This window comes from Corythoichthys intestinalis, chromosome 20, assembly GCF_030265065.1.
Source record: "Corythoichthys intestinalis isolate RoL2023-P3 chromosome 20, ASM3026506v1, whole genome shotgun sequence".
Lineage (NCBI taxonomy): Eukaryota > Metazoa > Chordata > Actinopteri > Syngnathiformes > Syngnathidae > Corythoichthys > Corythoichthys intestinalis.
Window position 1 is genome coordinate 20,688,876 of NC_080414.1, and position 24,697 is coordinate 20,713,572.

Below are 24,697 nucleotides of genomic sequence, written 5' to 3' on the forward strand. Positions count from 1 at the left end.
CCGTCAACATTTTAACATCTTTGTCTACAGGACAATGAATACCAAAACTATGAGGATGAAGGAGTCCAGCAAGACGTTACCCATGAGGTGGAGAGTTTGGGGAATGAACAGCAACAAGGGGCACAAGACTCTCAGGTCTTTGAAACATCAGAGGTATATCATAATATAGCCATTCATAGACTTTCTGTTGAATTGAAAGAATAACAAACTGCATTTGCAATGAATATGGAACACACCCATAATAAATCATTTGACCCCCAGGCTGAAAATGAAGCCAAGCCTACAGAACCCAAAGAGGACTCGGATGACGACGATGACGAAGATGGAGACTCTGGTCGTATCCGCTTCAAGTCGGAGAGAAAGGATGGCGGTATCGTGCGTTTAGCCGATGCTGGGAATAAGCGGAGGAATATCCCGGAAACACTAGGTAAGAGAAGTGTTTTTAATATTCTCTTGAATGTCGCAAAAGTTTAATTGAATGCTTTTTCCGTCTCTTCAGAACTGTCAGACAAGGCCAAAAAAGATCTTATTCAGTACGAGCAACAAGAACGGCAGAAACGGCAAAATCGGTATGGGGGCCGAGGAGGAGGAAGAGGAGGAGGCTACACTGGATATGGAATGCATAACATGAGAGGAGGAAACCGAGGAAGAATGAACAACCACAGCTTCAACCAAAGAGGCAACATGGGAATGCGGGTAAGACTAAATGCCATTCACAATGACGCCTCTTAGGCTAGGTTGAGACCGCAGGTCTTCACGCGCAATTTCGATTTTTGGCGTGCCCGTTCAGACCGCTTTTTACCTTTGAGCCCGTTCAAGTATTACACATGCACACTAATTCACAGTCTGATACACCCCGGGCAAATTGACTCGCATGCACAGAAGCATCAAAACAAATGACAACACATGTTGGCTCTACGTCATTCTAGGGTGATCATATTTTGATTTCCGTAAAGAGGACACACATTACAAACATAAATAATCCCTGTTAAGTCTTATATTCAAAGTATATAAGGATTGATAGAACGCATGGATGCACTGTGCATGCTGACGGACACACATACAGTCAGTTTGCCCCAACTCCTGGCCATTTCAGCAATATTGAAATATTGCTCATTTGGCGCAAAGAAAGAAACCAGAGCAATCTCAGGCTTTCCCTTTTTTTTTTATTTCATAATTTTTTTATGACTGCTCAGACCGCCGCCACATTCTAGCAAAATGTGGCCCAGATCGGATTTTAACCATATACGAAAGTGACGTAGATCGGTTTTGAAATGATCCACTTTAATGTGACTTGTCCCGTTCAGACTGTCAATTTAATGCCCCACTTGGATCGAAAAAACATAAAAAAAAAAACAGAAAAAACTAGATTTGTGCATTAAGACCTGTGGTCTGAAGCCAACCTTAATGACCAATAGAGGCGTGCAAAATTTCCGAAATTTAGATTATTCCCGATTCGGCCGTGGAAGATTCAAGAGCATTTCACAAACGTCCAAATTCCAATTATTGAATTATACCAGGTAAAGCAGAACTAAAACACAGTCAGCGCAGTCTTCGGGCCGCAATGAGGAACGGACTCAGAGCAAATATCATGTTCAACTCATGCCGCTAGATAAAAAAAAAAAAAAAAATACCTGACTGCAGCCGACAGCTGGTTCAAACAATGCCCAGTTGCTGGTTGCTACAAACATACGGCCACATACGGCTATAGTAGATATCACATATACCGGTATGGAGAACCAGATGCTAAATGACAGACGACTGCGGTGTTAGAACATATAAAGAGAACTAGATGCAAAATGACAGACTTTCCGTTTAGTAGTTGCTGCGTTGTAAACAGCCGCCATCTTAAAGCAGTAGACTTCTCTAGAAGGCTCTGTTGTAGCAAACCTAATTAACTTTTTATCTAAAATACTCCTAAATTGGCAAAATCTGGACTTGAATCTATGTTTAAATGATGAAACAGTTTTAAAACTTCGACATTTTGTAAGTAGACGGAAGGGAAATTATGGAATAACAGGAGCAATTTTATCAACTTTAACGGTTGATTCACATCATTAAATTAATTGAATGTAGTTTAAAGCTGCTGATGCAGAATGGGGACTTGTTAACTGTTCACTTGATACTGAAATATTAGTTTGGTTTAGCCTAATAGGATTTTTTAACTATTTTGGAACTAATGTACAAAACATTCAAGGGGAAGGGGGGGTTGGGTGGCCTCAATATTAGATTTATAATCAAATCGGAGCCTCTGAATCGTAATCGTAATCGAATCGTTAGGTACCCAAAGATTCTCACCGCTACTGACCAATATAAAGAAGTACTGTAAATATTGTTTCAAAATATTCTTCTTGATCAAGGAGGATAATGGATAATTTGGTTTTAATTTAAAGATTCATAAAGTTAAAGCTAATAGTATTGTTCTTTCCTTCCCATCCTTCTCATACATCATCAGTCCTCTCGAATGCCTCTCCTCCATCTCCCCCATCAGCAGCAACATCACCACTCTTTGTTCCGGCCGCGAGGACCCCACCCCTTCCAAGATCACGGGCGACCACACGGGCAGCAACCCCTGCAGCCTCTTATCCCGCCACACATGACACACCGCTTGCCGACGCTTCAGCCCCAGATTGAGCCGCCACCGCCAAGACCGTTGGCCTCCCCGCCTCCAAGTTTTGGCCATCATCACAACCAACATCAACAACACCACCACCACCAGCCGCCACCACCACAGCAGCAGCAGCCCCACCAACCCAAAAACATTCACATTAATCCCCATTTCAGAGGCTCGGCGCCATCCTCTGTGCCAGGTTTGTATCCCTAAGTGGAAAAATACATATATTTATGCAACGGTCAGCAATGATACATAACTACATTTCGACCACATGGGCACGAGTGGACCAATTCTTCCTTATTATATCCACTGGCTGCCTCAGGCTCTCTAGAACATTTTGCATTGTAAATGGATCTCACTGGATCAGCACGTTTTTTTTTTTTTTTTTTTTATATTCACCCAATTTAAAACCTTGGTGCCAGTCCCTATTCGCCTCCTCACTGTCGGGACCACATGTCTGGATTAGAATGTCATTTTGTCATTGGGGTGAATGACAAGTGAATAACCCTCTAACTTAATGGGTTTATCCTCAATTTTTTTGTCTCGTGACAACCACATTTTATTCTTTGCGATGGGTTTATCTGACCTGTCTGTCCCTGGCCGTGTAGAAATTTAGCTGGAGACGAAAGCATTATTTTTTTAATATTCTTTTTTATTTTAGCCTGTCCTTCAGCGACAAAGATGCATCTGCGTTTAAATTGATCAATTTAAGTGAATTGGAACTAATTTGTCAGAAGTAATTACTTTTTTAAGCCTTCTAGGATCACTAGGACATTATAGTGATTGTGTACTAGGACTAATACGATTACCAAATAATTCCAAAACAAAAAATTAATCCAACAAACATTGCTAATTTTCTACCTTAAAACGTCAATAAAAGCAAGTATGGAAGCAGGCATTTCATCAACGCGAGTATTTAGCCAATCAAATGTGAGCATCCCAAATTGCCCGGCCTTTCTTGTTCCATCATTAAGACTCATTACCGCATGCACCTGTGCACATAACTGACATCGCAAAATGGCTGCGCTCATAAGCTGTGTCCTTTCACCATTTGCATACTTAGGCTGTGTTTAGACTGCAGACATATCTGATTCCAATCGTACGCCTCCACAAATCTAATTTTCAGGCCTAATTATTTCCCCTAATTTTTAGCACTGAAGTCACATTATTTAGACTGGGCCACTTTCGAGTGACGTCACGGAAAGTCAAAACCCATCTGGGGTGTTCAAAATGAGAAGCTTCTTGTCCATATCTGATATGAAACTACTTCCCGTATGTGGTTTTAATCTGTGTTGCAAAAATCAGATTTCTGTGGGGCCGTTTACATGGTGACTCTCCGAGAATACGAAAAATTTCAAATTTGCATTTGCGTCTCCATTTGAACAATGTTGCAATTCTGCATGAAAACGATGTAGTATTCATGCCAGGCTCTAGGGGGCAGTGCAGATTTACAGGGCGACAGCGAATAATGCACTTTGACCCCACCAAGCTCACTCAGCCCGGAAAAAAATATGCCCGCCCACTCGAAGCAATGGCATTTTTCTTTTGTTCAAAAAGGCACAAAATTTAAACATTCAACATATTTAATTTAAAAATATTATTTAAACAGTGAAGTAAAGCCGACATTCCGCCATATTTGCTGTTTTCAATTTTACGTAGCACCGCTGCGCACGCCCAATGTGACATGTACGAATACTGACGTTAACGGTGCGGTCTCGCGCCGCGGGAGCCTTTGATATGCATGCCAAGGAAGCCCCCCTCAATCCCCCGCAATCAGATTCTTCCATTTTGGAGGCAGGATTCAGAATTTTTCGTCTTCGCCGACACCATATGCACGCGAGGCGAGTCCGCTACTCAGTCATTGCGTCTTTATGTCGCAGAGTCGCCATGTAAACTGCCCCTAAGCTTTGTGACTGTTCAAACAATAAAAGAGCCATCCAGTTTTAATCTAGATGGGAGAAAAATCTGATTTTGCCTGCCAGTCTGAACAAGCCCTAAATACTTTGTCCAACTTTTTTACACAGTGTCAATTATACTTTGTGTTAACAGGCCCTTTTAAACAGAGGTAGGTAGTAACGTGTTACATTTTCTCAGTTACATTTACTATAGTAACCTTTTGAGAGAAATTTACTTCTAAGAGTAGTTTTACTAAGCCTTATTTTTACTTGTGTACACTACGCCTCTCTTACTCTGCTACTTTGGGCTACACTAGTCGTTATATTTTTCCTCCTTATTCTGCTTTTCTGCTATTCTTCTTTTTTGCGAGAGACTTCAACAGTGGCTAAACCAATTACACCAATGAGACGTCGCAGTAATAATCACATGACTCCATGATACCAATCAGACTCAAGCTTGCCGTTCGATGATCACGCCAGCCTGTTTAATACGCGGCGTCTTTAAAGCACCGTAAAACATTAAGTATTTGACATAGCCGTCAACAGGACTCGAAAGCGGAAATAAATATTTTTCTTTGGCAACGATTGACCACGGGAAACAGAAGATTTGATCCTTTTAGTTTCAGAAAAGGAAAGGTTTTCTCCACTAGAGGGCACTCATGCTCTTTGGATGAATTCAATTCAATTTTCAATTCAATTTTATTTGTATAGCCCTGGATCATAACAAGGTTGTCTCAAAGGGCTTTGAGATACGCAATATGATACACAATCAGAAACAGCAAATGAAGCAACAAAGATGAATAAATAAAGTTCAAGTCCTGGGTATCCGTCATCCTTAGATCCTCCATGTCGGCAAGGAAAAACTCCAAAAACTCCAGAGTCTTTGGGAGAAAATGAGAAACCTTGGGGAGTACCACAGTCAGGAGAGATCCACTCCCAGGACGGATAGACAGGAAGCCCCAGGACTGCTAATGGGAATTAGCAGGCGAAGTTACAGTCCGTAAAGATGCAGTGGAGTAAAGGAACAAGAAGAGGTCCATCTAGCCAGATGAGACGGGGGTAGCAACGCGGACGTCCATCCAGCCAGGGGTCCGGACAATCAGGAGGCTGCAGCTGAAAAATAGCCCCTCCCCTGAAAGGGGACACCGGGTGACTAGTGATGAAGAGACTAGACAACTAGATATTAACATTGGAAAATAGAAATAAAGTAAGACAAGTGGTAGGTAGAGTGAGAAAAAGGAGATAGAACTCAGTGGCTGTACTTCCCCCAGCATTTTAGCTTCTAGTGCAGCTTGAGTCTACTCCGACTTCAACTAGCCTGACCATAAGCTTTGTGGAATAGGAACGTTTTTAATCTAATCTTAAATGTGCAAACTGTCTCGGCTTCTTTAATATTAGCTGGAAGCTGATTCCATAAAACGGGCTTGGTGGCTAAAGGCTCTAGCTCCGACAGTACTTTTAGAAACCCTGGGAACTACCAGTAGACCTGCACCTGAATAATGCTTAATTTCTCCAGATTTCTTGTCTTTCGACGGAGTTCAGTGGAGTTTTTTTGCATTTCTATGGCTTAATGTAGGGAAACCTTTGTACTAAGAAAAATACCATTGTTTGTATTTAAAAAAAAAACAACAAAAAAAACATCTTAAGCAGTTACCCACAATGTTACTCATTACTTGAGTATTCTTTTCACCAAATACTTTTTTTTTTTTTTTTACTGTTACTTGAGTACATTTTTGGGATTATTACTAGGGTAATATTAAACTAACGCTCCTCTTACTTGAGTAAATTTTTTGGCTACTTTACCTAACTCTGCTTTTAAGTAACATCTTTTGTCTAGTGTGGGAAATTCTGCCCTCAAGCTTATGCGAGATTGCTGTTTAATTTTCTGAACTTCCAAGCAATTTAGCACTTTCCTGTAGTGTATGGGTTGCCAGATAACACTATGATAAGAAATAATAACTCATGTGGTCTCTGGTTAGTGAACTTGCTAGCAGTCAACGTGGCAATGCTAGGCTCTGTCCAGCCCTTCTTGCGGCTATTAATCTCGGGTTAAGCAGTGCAATGTAGATGTCTTTTGTAAAAAAAAAAAAATTCTAATGATTCCCTCTCCTTCTCTCTCTCTCTGCCCCTCATTTTCATTTTCCCTCCCCCTCTGTACCCCTCTCTGTTACACCCCCACCACACCTCCCTTTCATTGCAGTGCCCTTGATGCCTCCTGCTCCGAGCCAACCCAGGCCTGCTGTGGGTCCTCAAAGGTTCCCTGTAAGTAGCAGCTGCTCCCTTCCCTTCTCTTCACCACACTTTCGCCAGCCCCCCTCCCACACCGCCGCTACACGCTAGCAAGCTATCTGGTGTGAACGTATCATTACAGCAATTAGAGCAGCCCAAACACTGTTCAAGCCAATTTGTAAACACTGATACAAGCCGCACAACTGGAAAGGCGCGATAGGGGCTTTAGACGGGTGGAGGTGGGCGCGCCGCGCCGGGACTTAGTTAGCGGCTCGTCATGGATGGGCAGGGGCTCACACCGGCCTTCTCAACACATAATGGAAGTCAGGTTACACTGCCAGTTCAGATTCCCTTTCTAGGAGCGTCCCAAAGGCATGGAGAGTGGTATTTGAGTTAATGAAACATGGTGGTATTTTCATGGGGCTCGAGGGGGTGGGTGAGCCTCTCGCCCTTTTGTACCATGCATTTATTCCAAAGCGGAATTTCACGTCAGAGATCTGAAGTCTTCCTGTTAGAAAAGGGGCTTTATTTCACTCTCAGAGGATCTGACCAAAGAATGACAGAAATGCCTTTAAAGTCATTACTCTTCAGGGAGGGAACAGCTTGCTCGCTTTTAGTGACCAATTTCTCGGAATCAAATGGCACTGGTCATGACGTCTTTCTACAATGTGCCTTTCTACATGGTTGCGTCCTATGTTGACATGCAATTTTCCACTTGAGCCAATCCTTATCAAAACATAAGTATATTTTTATTTTCCTCGCGTCCAACCGCCAGTGTTATTATTTCGCATTTAATTTCCCCATGCTCCCCATTTGTGCACTATTGATAACGCAACAGCGGGGAGCTGTTTATTTATTTCTTCCATCTAAATCTGCCAGCGCTAGCTCCAGGCTGCAAGGCTATGCAGAAGAGCAGTTTGATAAAGAGCGCAGTGTCAATTCTCGTGCTGCCAATCGAATATAAGCAGCGGTTGCCACGGCCACCATTTGCAATGCACACGTCATATCAGTCGGGAACGTCCCATTTACCAGTGGACGAGTGATTGGTAGTGATTATCATATATTATCATCCCATCAGATCCAATTGCTGGAGGGAACGGTGGGGGTTTGGGCTCGAGATGTATTGAACGGAATTTTCATCTGAGTGCTTTTAAAATTCCTACTGGTTAATTATGGAACCCAATTAGACATTTGGTTCTTCCCCGGTGCCTAAACATCACCATACGCTGTACATAAATGATAAAGAACATAACAGGCATGAATTTATAACAACAATCATGCATTAAGAAGCTTTTCAATGTGCTAGCTTGACTATCAATAAAATGGAAAATGTGTTAATGATGTTTTGACGTTTTTAAATATTTGGAAAACACATGACAACATGGTGTATTTTAAGAAATTAAGATTTCTTCATGTGTAACATTTTGCATCACAACAAATTATCAGACCAATTGTATACATTCCAATACATTCCAGACATTTTACCATAATGCCCTTTAAAATTTTATGGATGTTTACGTGAAAGCTTTTCCCCCTTATTTGTGACAGCTGAATCTGGTTAATTGACAGCCTGTATAGAAGCAGGAACAATAACAGACATGACACAGTTCCTTAAACTAAGTCCATGTTCACAATTTGCATTCTTCAGGATTTTGACCTCTCATTATGATTAGTCTTGGTTATCCCTTGGCTAGTGAGAGCTCAACATCACTCACGTATTGAACAGCCGCGTACCCTGTTTATGGCGGATTAGAACTGAGAGGATGAGCCACGCTATTATACGGACGCCCGAGTCCTCATTGTGAAAACCTGCCTGTCTTGACCTTTTCAAACACTTCGATGGCGCTGCTGGAGTGATCCCCCCGCTGTCTTTGTTAAGCCCCTTTGATTAACTTTCTGTTAAGCAACTTTTGGGGACTCGCCGTGCCTTCCAGCTTTTTGACGCCTCCCCAAACATGGCCACGTGGCAGCGGAATGAAGATGGATTAAGCCTTGATAGCATCTTAAGTAATTCTCAATACGCTCGGCAGAGGCAAGCATCCCATTTGTGCAAGTGCCACATGTTGAATAGCAGGTTAATTTTTCAACAAAGATGAATGTTTGAAAGAACAATGGAGACTGTTATGAGAGGTAATTGAATTCCAATGAGGGATTAGATGCTTGTTATCATCTTTTCCTTGGAAGATAGATGGAAACTATGCAGCGGGTAGAAAGCTAAAGTGCTTGAAACAATGATGAGGGCACTTATCCCCTCTTGAAATCCTCCCGCCTTGTTAGCCTCGACTTTTCAAAAGCTTTATCAAGGCCCAAGTAGCATTAATGTCGATTATACTGATTGGCATCCATGTTCATTTACAATTACAACTTAAAACTAGCACTTTTTTTTCAGCTGAGAGATTTACTACCGCAAATAGTAGCCATGGGTGCGTTTATTTAATCAACTGAAAGGGGAGGAGAGTTATAGAAATAAAATAATTGGGAATTACTAAATGAAGGCAGGATCTCTTTTAGTGGAAATATTTAAATTTCTTGTACACATTTCTTCATTCTAGACATAATTGTCTAATAATGGTCTCTAGTTTGCCAATTCCGGCTGGCACCATCATTCGACAACTAATTGATGATCAAATGAATGACAATAATTTTTATAGTCGAATAATTTAGACTTTGACCATAGACTTCATAATGTATTGACGGGGCGCAATGCTGATTCATAGGGGGCCTATCTCCGTCAAAGCTGACTGAGTGGAAACACAGAGAAAGAGCTTTTTTCTGTTGAAAATTCTTGTGAATAAATGCTTAAAACCCTGAATTCTTTATAGATATGGACATAAAACTGTCTTGATTCTTGGTTAAAGGCAAAAAAAAAAACATGCAGGTAGCATTTATTTTACGTAAATATTGCGAACTATGAGGCTAGTCAGTAAGGAAATTAGCGGCCACCATATTTAAAGAAAGAGCTTTTTCCGTTGAAAATTCTTGTGAATAATGCTTAAATCCCTGAATTCTAACACTGGAAATGCCTGGTTTTTTTTGGGCTATAAAGAAATACCAGAAAGGCGTCAAAAGACCCCGATGCCAAACTTACTACTGGGCTTTGTCAATGTAACCCGAGTGTGTTCTGTGCCGCCCCGCGTTCTTCTGTGCCGCCCCGCGTTCCGCTCCCACCTCTGACTAAGCTGGGACGCGAACACGCGCGCCGCGACGATTCTAGTCGGCAGGCAAGTTCGGTAACCACTGCGCCAATAAAGCTCGAGCCAACGGCGCAGCCGTTAGCGACCTTACATGAAGGAATCGGCGGGGAGGTTTCCACGTGCTACAACGGATACACTTTCTGTGTACCCGTTACATCAAGCAATAGACCACTCAAACAAGCAATCAAGCAGTTCACCCCCACACACTCCTGTGGAGTCGCTGCCTAAGTGGGAAGGGGGGGGGGTTTCACTCTGGAAAGCTGCAATTAGCATCTTTAATATAAGGGAGACGGGTGGACTTCTTGGTGGGTCTTGCAAAGGAATTGGCTCACTCTCATGTGGGCGCAAAGAAGGCGAAGAAGGAAAAATTGCTTCGGCAACAACCTCTAACACCTAGCCCCGGGAAAAGGCGAAGTGTCATAGGTCACCACATAAAAAATGTTTTGTTTTTTCTTACACCGTCCCTTTTACGTAGGCAAACTGCAGCTTTTGGAATATATAAAACTGTTGTCCGCCCGATAGCCTGCCTGAGCAGCCCACTGTCCAACAAAGCCAAGACAGCCCTCCCCCACAAACACTCAGGATGCTAACTGGAGCAATCCAACCCTCTGTTTTTGCAAATGTCAATGGGAATGACTAATGAGGACTATAGTGCTCACAAGAGATATGTTGATTAGGGTCAGATGACCACCCTTGGTAGTTCTAGTGTTAAAGATATGGATGTAAAACAGTCTCGATCCTTGGTTAGAAGCAAAAAAAAAAAAAAAAGTGCAGGTAGCATTAATTTTGCGTAAATATTGCAAACTCTGAGGCTAGTCAGTAAGGAAATTAGCTGCTGCCATATGTAAACAAAGAGCTTTTTCAGTTTAAAATTCTTGTGAATAAATGCTTAAATTCCTGAGTTCTTTATAGATATGGACGTAAAACAGTCTTGATTCTTGGTTAAAAGCAAAAAACCGTGCAAGTAGCATTTATTTTACATACATATTGCGAATTATGAGGCTAGTCAGTAAGGAAATTAGTGGCTGCCATATATATACAAAAATTCAGAGTTTATTTGTAATTGTCAGGATAATTGTCAGGAGTTCCAACAACACCACGTAGTCGGTACTCATGAAAAGTGCTTGGTGCAGAGCAGGATCAAGGTAAAGTGTCCCCAGTGCCCCCCACAATCCACAGCTTTTTCCGTTGAAAATTCTTGTGAATAAATGCTTAAATCCCTGAATTCTTTATAGATATGGACGTAAAAAAGTCTCGTTGCTCCGTTAAAAGCAAAAAAAAAACATGCAGTTTGCAGTTATTTTACGTAAATATTGCGAAGTATAATGCCAGTGCTGTAGCGCAGGGGTGCCCAAGTCCAGTCCTCAAGAGCTTGTTTTCCATGTCTCCCTCCTCCAACACACCTGACTCAAACAATCAGGATCATTATTAGGCTCCTGCAGAGCTTGCTGATGAGCTGATCATTTGATTCAGGTGTGTTCAATGAGGGAGACATGGAAAACAAGCTGGATAAGGGCTCTCGAGGACCGGACTTGGGCACCCCTGCTGTAGCGGGTAATTTGTCCCATTGATTTTTTTCACGTTTCAAAATGCATGCATGATACGAAAAGTATAATTAACTTGACTTCTCAAACAAATCACTCCTGAACAATCCTCCCTGTTTGTAGGCGGTACAGCTTTTGTACTTTTTTTTTTAACCTAAATCAGGCGTTGGATCACTGCATGTGTTGACTAATTGCGACCGACTGCGAATAACTGAAGCGGACTGTAGGACAGCCCCTTACTTGAAGGCGCAGGGGCCGACAGCGTTACCTGTCAATACAATTATGAAGTCAATACTTTGACCTGAAAATGACCAATTCTTTTTTTTTCATTAAAATATATGAACATAAAAATAGTAAATTATCCATTTTTTTAATTAAATAAAAAGGAAGAATCTGAATTTAACTGGAATAGTATGATCAGATTCTTTATAACTCTTAGAATAATTAAAGTGATGGGATCTGCCCAACAACCATGTTGAAGAGCATGCGTTCAAATGGATGTAGGACATGAACATATATTCTGGTCCTTCCAACATGAATTTGGGAATTATGTCAGAAAAATTATTATGCTATGAAGAACAACGCCAAGAACAAAAAACAAGATGTTTTATTAATGGGGCTAAACATGAAAAAAATTAAATGAAGACGAATACTTGTATGAATTCCTTGCGCGGGCCACAAAAAATGTTGATATGACCCCCGTGCTGCAGGTTTGATACCCGTGTTCTAATAGGACCTTCAATGCATTCCTCTTGTTTTCCAAGGGACCGGGGGACTTCCATCAGCACATGCCAAATAATTTTGGTCAGCCCCAGCGGCCGCCTCATCACATGGAGCCCTTCAGGAACCCGCCGCATCAAGGCCCCCAGGACAGAGAGCAGCCCCTCTTTATGGGAGGTGAGTCCCATGCCAAGCTTGCACAAAGGTTACAATGCTTCTCTTGGCAGAGTTAATTTTATTCCACATCACCTCTGGCTGTTGTACCTACAGGGTGTGCCCCAAGAGCAACACTCATGTTAAATGCATGTTTGTCCATATGCTGTACATTAATTTGAATGAGCTGTGGGAAAACTGCATTAAACACATATTATTTCACATTGCTGTTTGCTAAATGCAGAAGTTGTGCTGTTTACCCTTTCACCTTGATACCACTTTCAGCTTTCATGTTGCCCGCTCACAGTATACATGCAAAGGGATTTACTGAAGGTTGAAAATTTTATTGTTGTTTTTTTTCTTGCTTGTCATACAGGCCCAGAACACACGGATCCAGCGAGCTTTCCAGGGCAGCTCATGTTTGATCACCAGGGCCCCAACCCGCACATGAACACTAACCTGCAGCCGCAAATGCCCGCACAGGGCCACATGGGGTTCGGTCAACCAGGACCGGCCTTCGGCCAGCCGGGCCCGCAGGGCCCACTTGGACTGTTCTCTAGAGAGCCGCCGAGACCCAGCCTCCCCCATCCCCAAGGCCACCAGGGGTTGGTCAGCTTGAATCAGCAAGTTCCCCCTCCCAACCAGGCAAGGCCCTTCATGAACCCTCGTCAGTCCTTTAATCAGCAGGGGAGCCTTTTCCCTCCACCACAAGCCCAATTTGGGATGCAGGTATAAGTGAGAGCAATTGCTATTCATAACCAACATGTTTGTTTTTGAGTCTTTTTGCTAAAATAAGGTCCCTGTTGTTAAATTTTTCATGCTGTTTCTTGTAAAGCATTCAACTATTTGGTTTGGGATTTTTATCAGCTTTGCACTTGATTATTTAAGTGATTGGTGTACCTGAGCACTATTTACATGAATAAACAACACCAGCAATCATATTCAGCGCAAGTGAAGTGTAAAGGGGAGAGACTAGTATTGATGCCACATCTAAATTCTGTTATGAGACATAGACAAGAGCGCCCTCTAGTGATTGTATCCCGCAACTGCGCTAGTGCGGCCTAACTTTTACTAAACCAAGGTGCATATTTTAACAATATCTCACAGACACTAAAATACATACATAATCCTGAAATGATTATCTAATTTCAGTGTGTTTGTTGCACGACTTAAAGTGAATGAATAACAAGAAAATCTTTGCAATGTTATTCTTCAGGGCTTGTTGCACTGCCCCCCTCAGCCTCCGATTCAGGACCCCCTCCCCACCCATCAGCCCATCCACCAACAGCAACATAGGCAGGATCTCCTCCATCACCAGCAGCCGCAACAGCTAAATCTCAACGACCCTCCTCACTTGCTTCACCACAGCCAGAATCTCTTCCAGCAACAGCCGTCACACAGCAGTCCGAGACATTCGAGCCCCCGCGTCCAAAACCTACAACAGCGCAACATGGGCAACAGGCAAAGGATGGTGAGATTGATTTTCTAAAAATATTTGGCAAACTGGTGTAAAAAGAAAAATATTTATTGAAAATACAACTCAATCTTCCATTGAATGATGTTAAAAAAAAATAACAATTCCTTACACCCTGTTTTTTTTTTTTTTTTTTTTTTTTTTTTTTTTTTAAGAACACACCTGCTCCCAAGCAAATCCACCCTCAGCGCAACAGCAACCTACGGGAGCTCCCTATAGCACCTGGCAACGCAAACATGAGCACCTCCTACCCCACTGGTTCCCTCGGTGCCAACGTCAGGCCTGTTGCCAAGGCAACGCAAGGGGTGCGTCCCGTGCAGCGTGCTCAAGCGGTGCCTGGAGGCGGCAGAGGAAGAGGCCAGGTTGCTGTCAATACCACCCCGCAGCCCCTGGCCGCGGGCAGGACGGTGATTCGCAAGGAAATCGCTAGCAGTACAGCATCACAGGTCAGATTTGAAGTTTAAAAGTGGATGTCCCAAAATGGAACGCAGCTTTGCGGTATTCTCCTTTTTGACTGCCATAATGTACAATATTAAATAACTGTGTCAGTAATGAGCCCTATTGACTCCCTTTCCACTGCTAGATTCAGTCAAGCATATAAGTGTGCTGGAAAGTATTCAAAACCTAATCATATGGTCGCTAATGGCAGCAGCCTCTTTCCATTGGGGGGGGGCAAATCAATACAATTGCTTTATCGTCTGGGGTTTTAACCCTGATTACATTTCAATGTCACGCCCTCTCCAGTCCTCGGTAATAATTGCGCTTTTGTGTTTTTTACTGCTATGCCACAGGATCCGGACGAGGACGAAGAGACTAGGGAGTACCGTCTGAAGATTGAGGAACAGAAGCGCCTCCGAGAGGAAATTCTGAAGAGGAAGGAGCTACGACGGCAGATGCAGGCTGGCGTCAGGAAGAAGGAGCTTCTAGACAGGATCAACACTCAAACGCCAACCCAAAGCAACACGGCTTCACAGCAGCCAACAACCCCGCAAAACCAGCCGGCCCCACCTGCCCCGCAGCAACTACTGGTACCGGCGCCACAGCAGCAGCAACAGGGACAGCGACAGCCTCCGCAACAGCAGAGACAAGGACTGCTTGGTAATCCCAATGGCGCGCCCCAACTGCAAACGCCGCGTCTCAATGTCAAGACGCGCTTGCAGATGGGAAAGGGAAATAGCCAGCAGCTACAGACTCTCAGGCCCGGTCCGGACCAGCAGCAGAGTCAGCCCCCACAAAGCCCTCTGCAGCAGCAGAGAAGGGCAAGCGGGCCGCTGAATGCAAACAAACCTGCCGCTCCTAACCAGATTGCTCAGATCCCCCAACAAAACATTCCTGTGACTCCCGCGCTGGGGCCTGGTCAGCCCCAGGCTCAAGGACTTAAACCTGGGGCTAAAAGAACAGTGATGCAGCGGGCCAAGCTCGCTGACGGCGAAGGCCAGCAGGTGCCGCAAAAAGTCAGAGTGGTCAAACTTTCCGGCGGGGTGAGCAAAGCTTTGCACTTCATTTTTTTTCCCCCTGCGGTGATACTCCTTGGGATATTTATAAACGCATACTGTAGTGTAGAACTGCTTTGGCCTTGTTTAGTGAACCTTTCATGCAATTTAAGGTAAACCAAAATACAGAAAAGGCTTGCATTCAATTGGGAATAGGAACCGCGCCCAAAATTTGGACCATTCAAACCCCCTTAGAAAAACTACCAATTTAAAAAAAAAAAACGGTGTCTTTTCAAACACAGATGCATTACTTCAACATACCTTTATGACACCATGGTTTTGGTGTCAATTTATGGCATCTTGGTGTTCTAGATAATGGGTAAAAAAGTGTAATTAGTAAACTTTTTTGGCCCATTTGCTCACCAAAACAGCAGCATCAACTGAAACAGTCTTCTAAATCATTTTGTGTTGCTCACAAAAGGAAATTGTGCGTCAAGTCATCGACTACCAAAATAGTAGTCGATTTGATTAGATGGCGATTCATTGCAGCAGCCCTCCGAAGGAAACGCTAACTCAATGTGGCCTGCGACGAAGATGAGTTTGTCACCCCTGGTCTAGTACTTGAATTAGTGTGTTGAATTATTTTTTTTTTTTGCTTTTTCGTGGGGAAAAACTGCCTCTCCCTAAAAGTACACCTTCCATCATCTGCAGTTTAGTCAATACAGCTTCTTGTAATGACATGCTGTATACCAGGGGTCCCCAAACTATGGCCCGCGGGCCGTATTCGGCCCGCCTCCACATTTGGTCCGGCCCCCTGAATAATACCAGAGAGCATTTTATTTATTTATTTTTTTTCTCAATAGTGTCATTTATTTCCTGGCCTTTTTCTGTGAAGAACTCAGAGAGGGTTATTTGGTTATTATCTATTTAATTAATAGTGTTATTATTATTATTTATTATTATTATATTATTATTTTTATTTTATTTACATTTGTTCCGAGAAGAATCCAGAAAGTGTTATTTGATTGTGGCTTTCTGAAAAACAATAAATTTTTACATTTAGGCACTGCTGCAATCGTCACACTTTTTCTGTTACAAACTGACCCCGGCCCCTCATAAGAGAAGGGAAAAGTTATGTGGCCCTCACAGGAAAAAGTTTGGGGACCCCTGCTGTATAGTGATACCAGTCAGGTTATCATTTGTAAAGGTAGATTTTCAAAAACACCTTGTCCCTAATTGGTTCAAATACCCCTGATTGCTCTTTCTGTCTCTAATCTTAAAGCGATCTAACCCATGCGAGCGATACGAGGACATCCGTGTGTCATTTTGGCAAAATTGATCTCTTCCTCCTGATTAGATTGGAGAACTGATATTTAGGACACACGGTCTTAACAAACCATCAAAGAGAGTCGTGTGACATTTATCCACAAGTTGGGGGACACCTCATCACTGCTCTTAAAGGTTGACATCCTCCTTTAAGGGCAGCTTGTAAAGATGGGTGGAGAACTCATAGAGTGACAGTAACCCCACAAAAGCCCACCCGCATTAGCATTACCGCCATTTTCTGCTCCCTTGATAAGTCAATGCCATGTCTTTAATTACGCAGCAATCTTTATTGAATAATCACAAAAGGCAAGCGTGTTAAACACTCATACTGATGTTTGAAATAAGCCGCTTTTTCCCCGACTCCCATCCCGGAGGATCGCGCTGGCTGCAGATGAAGATAACTGGGTGTCAGCGCCTTAATGGAAACCTGCGACTCGGCTATCAGACGTGCCGCATCTCGGAGGGGCGGCGGATAACGACAGATGGAAATGGCGAAAAGATTCTCTCCCTTCCTCATTGTTCCGCTGTCATCAACGGAAGCTTGACAATGTTATCTGCGTTCTTTTCCTCCCCCCGCCATCCCTCCATCGCTTTCCCCCCGTCGAGCCGTCCCTCAGGTGCGAGGCAACAAAGGAACGCCAATCCAAGACCCTTGTAATTAATCTTTGCCGCTCGAAAAAGCAAGAAGGCGGGGGTGTAGCGTAATACCTGTGTTAAGAAAGTTGCGACTTTTGAGGATTTGGATTTGTATGGCTTAGGCAAACTGATAACAGGCAAAGTATATTTTCATCAGGGATAATACAAAGCATTGCACGACACAAAGGCCTAGGAGGAGGAAGAGGAGGAGGCGGTGGGGATGTGAAGGGGGATGGGGTACACATCCAGCTGCTGTCGTTCCAGTGTAATGCAGCTTAGTATTTGACGGGCGCGATTGGGAGCTGTGATTTCTATAGGGGGGATTAATCCATTTACTCAACTGCATGTGGGGGGGTAGGTCGCAGATATCGCCTCTTTTCTCCGTGCGTATTGATCTGTCACTTCTCTCCGCAGAGTCTCACGCAAGAGACGACCTTCAATTCCTCCCCACGTGTCAAAGCGGCCCACTTTGAGCTGTGACTTTATTTGATAATGAGTCCATCACCTCGTCGAGTCGATCGTTATTCAGCACCGACTGAAGCCTCTTTCATCAGGAGACGTTACTCGGTTTATAGTCATGTCCCGCATATTCGCAGTTCACCATTTACAATTTCATTCAACTTCCCTCTGTGGAGCCTATTCACTAAGATGCCACAAAATCCTGCCAAAACCTTGTCTAAATGGGAATTAGTTTGAAGTAATTCTTGACAATTATTAATATTATTCTCTATTTCTTCATGATCCTATTTTCTAAAAACGTGGGTTGTCCATGCGTTCCCTTACAGCCAGGAAAGGGCCCGCAGGCCACGGGTATGCCAGTCCAGCAACAGTTCCATCATCGAGGCTCCTGGCCGGACAACCCTGTCAGGCAAGGCGTCCAACGGAAGGTCACTATGGGGGGACAACAGCTGCACAGTGCAGGTGGAATGCAACAGGCGGGCCGAGGAGGCATTGCCAACCTGCAGCAGAACAGGGTATGTCTGGAAGTTATGCAAAAATGTAATTATTTCCTGAAAATTTTACAGAAAGAGCTCATTGTGTCAGTTAAGTGAAATTTGGGGGGGGGGGGGTTGGAAAAAAAAAATACTGATAAATTATGATACCTTTTGCATGTGTTTCCCTCTCATACTTTTAAGCATTGTGTTTTCTTTTGGTAGCTTTAAAGCAGATTCTTGATCTGTTGACCACATTAGTCACGTAGCATATTTAAACAACCCTTATTTGATATTACTACGTCTAAGTATTTTCTTAAGGCATCTTTACTATGTTCTGTCTGTATGCATCTAAACAAAACAAGCTGAAAGTGCATGGTAGTACTATGGGTGTCAAATTCGCCTCTTATAGGACGTTTCGCCGGTGTAGCACATTTTGTCAGAACACCATTTTTTTCCCCCTGCACTCGTCTCATCCCATCTTTCCTGTTCATTTTGCTTCTGCTGCTGGTTTTGTGAAATATTGACAGTGCTGTCACGCTTATTAATGTTCCTCTCAGGTTCTAATTGAAAGGGTTGAACAGATGACATGTTTATGTCGCTAGAGTCCTACTCTAGAAGCCTGGGAGCGTAACCATGAGACTTCACCGCCCTGCGACGTCAACAACAATGGCGACCTACTAGTTAAGCTAATTTTACAAATTGTATGAAAACGAAAAACTCAAGAGTGGTTTCAACATCAAATTATTTTAACTCATAATAACGTTTATCTTTTAAGAACTACAAGTCTTTCTATCCATGGATCCCTTTAACAATTCTTTTATAGGTCAACCTGAGGTCAACCAGCCCACCATTTTGATTAAAAATGGTGTCAATCGTTTATGCTTCGTTTATGCTGGAAAAAAATTTGTTTCTGCTGCTATCATTATTGAGATATTAATTTCTCGTGGTAACGTCAGGCAGCCCCTCATTTATTGCAAAATGGACCCAAAATGGTGCCATTCGTTTATGCTACGTGTGCTGCTATCATTTTATAGATATTGAAATATTATTTTCGAGTGCTGACGTCACTCGCCGCTTTTTTGTATCCAACTCCCGCTGCTTACGGAGCATACCAACACTGTCAATAAGTGGTGTCCCAACAACTAGTGCAAACGTAGCACAGACAAATGGGACCCCTTTTGCACTAAATGGGAGGCTTGAGATATTAATTAATAGAATTAGATACTGAACCCCACATTGCTCCTGGTGCTGCATCACCAGTAAGTACAGTGGGGCAAATAAGTATTTAGTCAACCACTAATTGTGCAAGTTCTCCCACTTGAAAATATTAGAGAGACCTGTAATTGTCAACATGGGTCAACCTCAACCATGAGAGACAGAATGTGGAAAAAAAAACAGAAAATCACATTGTTTGATTTTTAAAGAATTTATTTGCAAATCATGGTGAAAAATAAGTATTTGGTCTATACCAGGGGTGTCCAAACTTTTTGCAAAGGGGGCCAGATTTGGTTTGGTAAAAATGTGGGGGGCCGACCTTGGCTGACGGGCTTTACGGAGAAAAATATATTTAAACGAATTTTAGTAAGCCCTTCTGTGTATCACATTTGCTTTATTATCTTTTTTTAAATAATTTTCAACAATCTCGCAACTAGCCCTAGTGGCGTTCTCTTTCGACTCTCGGGCTCTTGTGAAATACTATTGATGGGAAATTAAACTAGCTTCAAGTTGCTTCAATTTCTCGCTGCGTATCTTCCCTGTAATCTTGTCGTACATGTCAGCGTGTCTTGTTTGGTAATATCGCCTCACATTGAACTCTTTAAAAACAGTGACTGTCTTCATGCAAATGAGGCAGACACAGTTGTTGTGTATTTTAGTGATGAAATAGTCCAATTTCCACCTATCCTTGAAGCGTCGGCCGTCGCAGTCAACTTTCTTTTTTTTGTTGATTATCGCCATTTTAGAAAATTGGAAGTAAAGAAGTAAAGGATCACACAGGGTAATGTTGCTGAGAGTGCTGCTGCCTTTTAGTGGGTAAATGAGGAGCAGCATTTAGTGTGTAAGCTACTTCATATGCTGGTAGCAGTACTGCTGACCAATTTAATAAGTCTGTGTGCGGGCCAGATGTTATTGATTTTATGACAGAGGCTGGGGGCCAGATAAAATTTGACCACGGGCCACATTTGGCCCCCGGGCCGGACTTTGGAGTTGTCTGGTCTATACCAAAAGTTAATCTCAATACTTTGTTATGTACCCTTTGTTGGCAATAACGGAGGCTAAACATTTTCTGTAACTCTTAACAAGCTTTTCACACACTGTTGCTGGTATTTTGGACCATTCCTCCTGCAGATCTCCTCTAGAGCAGTGATATTTTGGGACTGTCATTGGGCAACACGGACTTGCAACTCCCTCCTCACCCCGTGGCGTCAAAATGAGAACAAGTACGGGGAGCAAAAATCCCAGAACCACACGGGGGAACCTATTCAATGACCTACAGAGAGCTGGCACCACAGTAATAAAGGCTACTATCAGTAACACAATGCACCGCCAGGGACTCAAATCCTGCACTGCCAGAGGTGTCCCCCTGCTGAAGAAAGTACACGTCCAGACCCGTCTGTGGTTCGCTAGAGAGCATTTGGATGATCCAGAAGAGGACTGGGAGAATGTGTTATGGTCAGATGAAACCAAAATAGAACTTTTTGATAGAAACACAGGTTCTCTTGTTAGGAGGAAAAAGAATACTGAATTGCACCATACCCACTGTGAAGCATGGGGGTGGAAACATGCTGTGGGGCTGTTTTTCTGCAAAGGGACCAGGACGACTGATCTGTGTGAAGGAAAGAATGAATGGGGCCATGTATCGAGAGATTTTGAGTGAAAATCTCCTTCCATCAGCAAGGGCATTGAAGATGAGACGTGGCTCGGTCTTTTAGCATGGCAATGATCCCAAACACACAGCCAGGGTAACAAAGTAGGTGCTTCGTACGAAGCGTTTCAAGGTCCTGGAGTGGCCTAGCCAGTCTCCAGGTCTCAACCACATAGAAACTCTGCGGAGGGAGTTGAAAGTCCGTGTTGCCCAATGACAGCCCCAAAACATCACTGCTCTAGAGGAGATCTGCATGAAGGAATTGGCCAAAATACCAGCAACAGTGTGTGAAAGTGTGTGAAAAGCTTGTGAAGAGTTACAGAAAACGTTTGGCCTCCGATATTCCCAACAAAGGGTACATAACAAAGCATTGAGATGAACTTTTGGTATAGACCAAATACTTATTTTTCACCATGATTTGCAAATAAATTCTTTAAAAATCAAACAATGTGATTTTCTGTTTTTTTTCCACATTCTGTCTCTCATGGTTGAGGTTTACCCATGTTGACAATTACAGCCCTCTCTAATATTTTCAAGTGGGAGAACTTGGACAATTAGTGGTTGATTAAATACTTATTTGCCCCACTGTAGATGGCAATGTAGTGTAAAGCGCTTTGAGCACCTTGAAAGGTGGAAAAGCGCTATACAAGTATAACACCATTAATTCCGAGTGATGATGTGACTTGCATTAATGGCGGCTGAACTATAAAACAATTGTTAATATCTCAAAAACGATAGCAGCACAAACAAAAAAATTCAGCACAAACGAATGACATAATTTTTCTATAAATTTGTGTCTCATGGGAGGGCAACTTCATGGAGGTAAATAGCCAACATACTCTTTGAATTGGAAAAATAAGTAGTGATACATTTCTTACACACACATACTTACACAATACTCCAAAAATTAATTGAACTTTTTTATATTTGAATTTTTTTAAAACTGACAAAAAGGTTATATATTGGATAAAACCCTAACCTCAAAATATTTTAATTAAGCATTTATTAAAATAATTTAGAATAAAAATTTCAACATGGCATGAAAAATGAATAACAATAAAAAGTCTCATAAGTCGAGAGTTGGTACGCTCCGTCAGCCGCGATGGAGGGGCTGCGAGACGTCAATACTTGAAATTCATCTCAATATCTCAAAACCCATAGCAGCACAAACGAACATTTCACTGCACAAATGAAGCATAAACGATTGACACCATTTCTAGGCATTTTTATTTAAAATGGGGGACTGGTTGACCTCAGATTGACCTATAAAAGAATAGTAAATATTAAGATAGCAGCACAAACACAACTTTTTACAGCACAAACGACTGACATTTTTATATAAATTTGCGTCCAATGGGCGGGCCAACTTAATTCGGGTTCTGTATACAAGGCAATCCTTGGTTTGCAATGTTCTTGACTCTTGACCTAAATTTAAAAGTTATGACATTGCAAGTGCAAAATACAGTATTTAAATAATTAAAAAAAAAACACACACACACAGGAAGGCACTGAGTTACTACCATACCTGCTGTTTGCATTTGATTTTTTATATTCATGGCCTGGATTTGTGTTTTTCGTATGAATATTTACTATATTTTTGACCTAATTAGTGCAAATGAGGTGAATGCGCATTCTGATTCAGGCACCAGTTAGGTTAAGGGAACTCCATGCACAGTATATACTTAGTAGCACCTTTTTTGTTTCGTCTTTATAATGGGACCTACAGGACCTCATTTTGATGGATTCATAGCACACATTATGGAGTTGTGCTGCAATTTTTACGTAGATTTGTTATCACAGCTACATTACATTGTACGGTGGTAGTCATGAGACAAGACAGCGTGCCAGGTGTATTGACAAGCAGAAAGCAGTGTTTCACGGGTGGGGACTACACCAGGTCCCTTGGCCTCTCTGTACGCCTGTCACCACCAGGCTCCTGTCACACTCACTGATGCTGACAGGCTAAGGCAGCCACCATAACACTGTGCACACACAATGCTCCCCCCACGCCCATCTTCCTTTGCATCAGATGGAATATACCTCTCACTCACGGGCTCCTCGTATGAAGACGTGCCAAGGCGTGTGCGGCATGTGCTGACATTGATGTTCTCTGTAGAAATATGATAAGTCAATCACAAGAAAGTCATCCATGACTGAGGTGTGTGAAAAGAAAGAAGCGAATATCTCCTTTAGGGATCACTATTGCTCTTCTCCACACTGTTAGATAAAGGATTGTTACGTCAGCGTGGTTGAGAAGAAAGGGTTTCACTTACGCGAACCTCCCGGCGGTTTTGTCACAGGTCGTCGTTTCAGGCCGAGGAAGGGGGGGCACCCCTGTGGGTCGAGGGGGTCCGATGGGTCCCAGGCAAGGGCAAAGGGTCGATGAGAGTCAACGGCGCACTGTCACCATTGAAGGCCTATCGTCGTCCACCACTGAGGTGCAGCTGCAGAGCCTATTGCGATCCATCGGCCCAATTGAGGCAAGTACCTGTTTGAAAATGTTATGATTTAAATGTTTTCCCTGACCATTATTCTGTTGTTTTCAACATAATACATCATGTGTTTGTGGATGAATTTAAGATGAAAATCTAGAAAATGTAATGGTTTTTTTTTTTTTTTTTTTTTTTTTTTTTTTTGCAATTATGTGTGACAGCTACTCGTTTCACAATTGCTGGTTACTTCCTTCTAATAGAGTAGATGTCTGAAATTAGAGATAACGCTCATTATCCAAGCGTGATCTTGCAGCGCCCTCTACTGCTTACATTATATAGATCCACATCTGCCAATGAAGTCATCCTATTACATTCACAGCGCCCTCTTTCGTGGTTAAAGATTTTTTAAAATCTCTTTTTACCCATAACTGATTGCTTATTTTTTTTATTGCAGATGTTCAGAATGATACCTCAGCAAAGGAAAGCAGTTGCCACCTTCTCAAGTCCGCAGCATGCCGCCAGCTTTCAAATAAGCTTCCATAGGTAGGACCCTTTGTCTATTTTTTATCAATACAGTGGACCCTCCAAAGACAAAAGCTTTTGGTATAAATTTGAAATATCAGCGTACCTCTCTAGAGCTAAATTAAGCCATTTTCAGGGTCAGTTGAATTTGTAAAATTGCTTTTTAAGTCATACTAAAAAGATGACAAAGTAGACAACCTGTAAGCACTTTTTCAGTGCCCATTCGGCAGTTGGCATATCTGTGCAAAGGTTTTTAATTTATTCAGGTAGTTTTTTTAGTACACCTTTAATTCATGTTTGCCTAAGAACTCCAAGAATTGAACAGGATCATTAATTACCATGAGGAGGCACCATGTTTATTAAAGTCATCCGCAGCAGATCTTTGAAGAACCAGTAGAGGTTTACGCGCAACCACAGCCCATTTGTGTTAATCCTTTTTGTTATAAATGGATCGGTAGGAACTGCAACTGTCTGGATCAAAGGTAAGTGTGTCAATTTAAATGTTCAGCTTGCAATTTTAGTTATCTGAGGAGTTTACAAATGTTATATTTTCAGCATTAAATTTAGATGCGCAAATAGTGGTTAGAGGTTAAGCTCCGCATATGCTTGTTAAACGTGTAATGGTACTCGTAACATTTCCGAATGTTCTCAAACAAATTCTCACAAAACTTCAGTCATCACATTTGACTTTGGAGGTTCCACTGCCACAATGTAAGGACACATCCCA

At 42.4% G+C, this 24,697-nt stretch overlaps 1 protein-coding gene across 2 annotated transcripts in view; it reads left to right on the forward strand.

Moving 5' to 3' along the window:
- Nucleotides 1-24,697, forward strand: part of rbm33a (RNA binding motif protein 33a) — a 49,378-nt gene that overhangs the window by 17,266 nt on the left and 7,415 nt on the right. Inside the window, exons 6-18 of one of the 2 annotated variants that reach the window (XM_057824415.1) lie at nt 31-153; nt 262-427; nt 500-696; nt 2,492-2,810; nt 6,710-6,771; nt 12,241-12,373; nt 12,726-13,078; nt 13,566-13,820; nt 13,979-14,269; nt 14,615-15,304; nt 18,004-18,192; nt 23,317-23,496; nt 23,903-23,991. In XM_057824415.1, the coding sequence (XP_057680398.1) occupies nt 31-153; nt 262-427; nt 500-696; nt 2,492-2,810; nt 6,710-6,771; nt 12,241-12,373; nt 12,726-13,078; nt 13,566-13,820; nt 13,979-14,269; nt 14,615-15,304; nt 18,004-18,192; nt 23,317-23,496; nt 23,903-23,991 (3,047 nt within the window). Of the gene's footprint in view, nt 1-30; nt 154-261; nt 428-499; nt 697-2,455; nt 2,811-6,709; nt 6,772-12,240; nt 12,374-12,725; nt 13,079-13,565; nt 13,821-13,978; nt 14,270-14,614; nt 15,305-18,003; nt 18,193-23,316; nt 23,497-23,902; nt 23,992-24,697 lie in introns of both variants that reach the window. The other variant, XM_057824414.1, reaches the window with a different exon arrangement.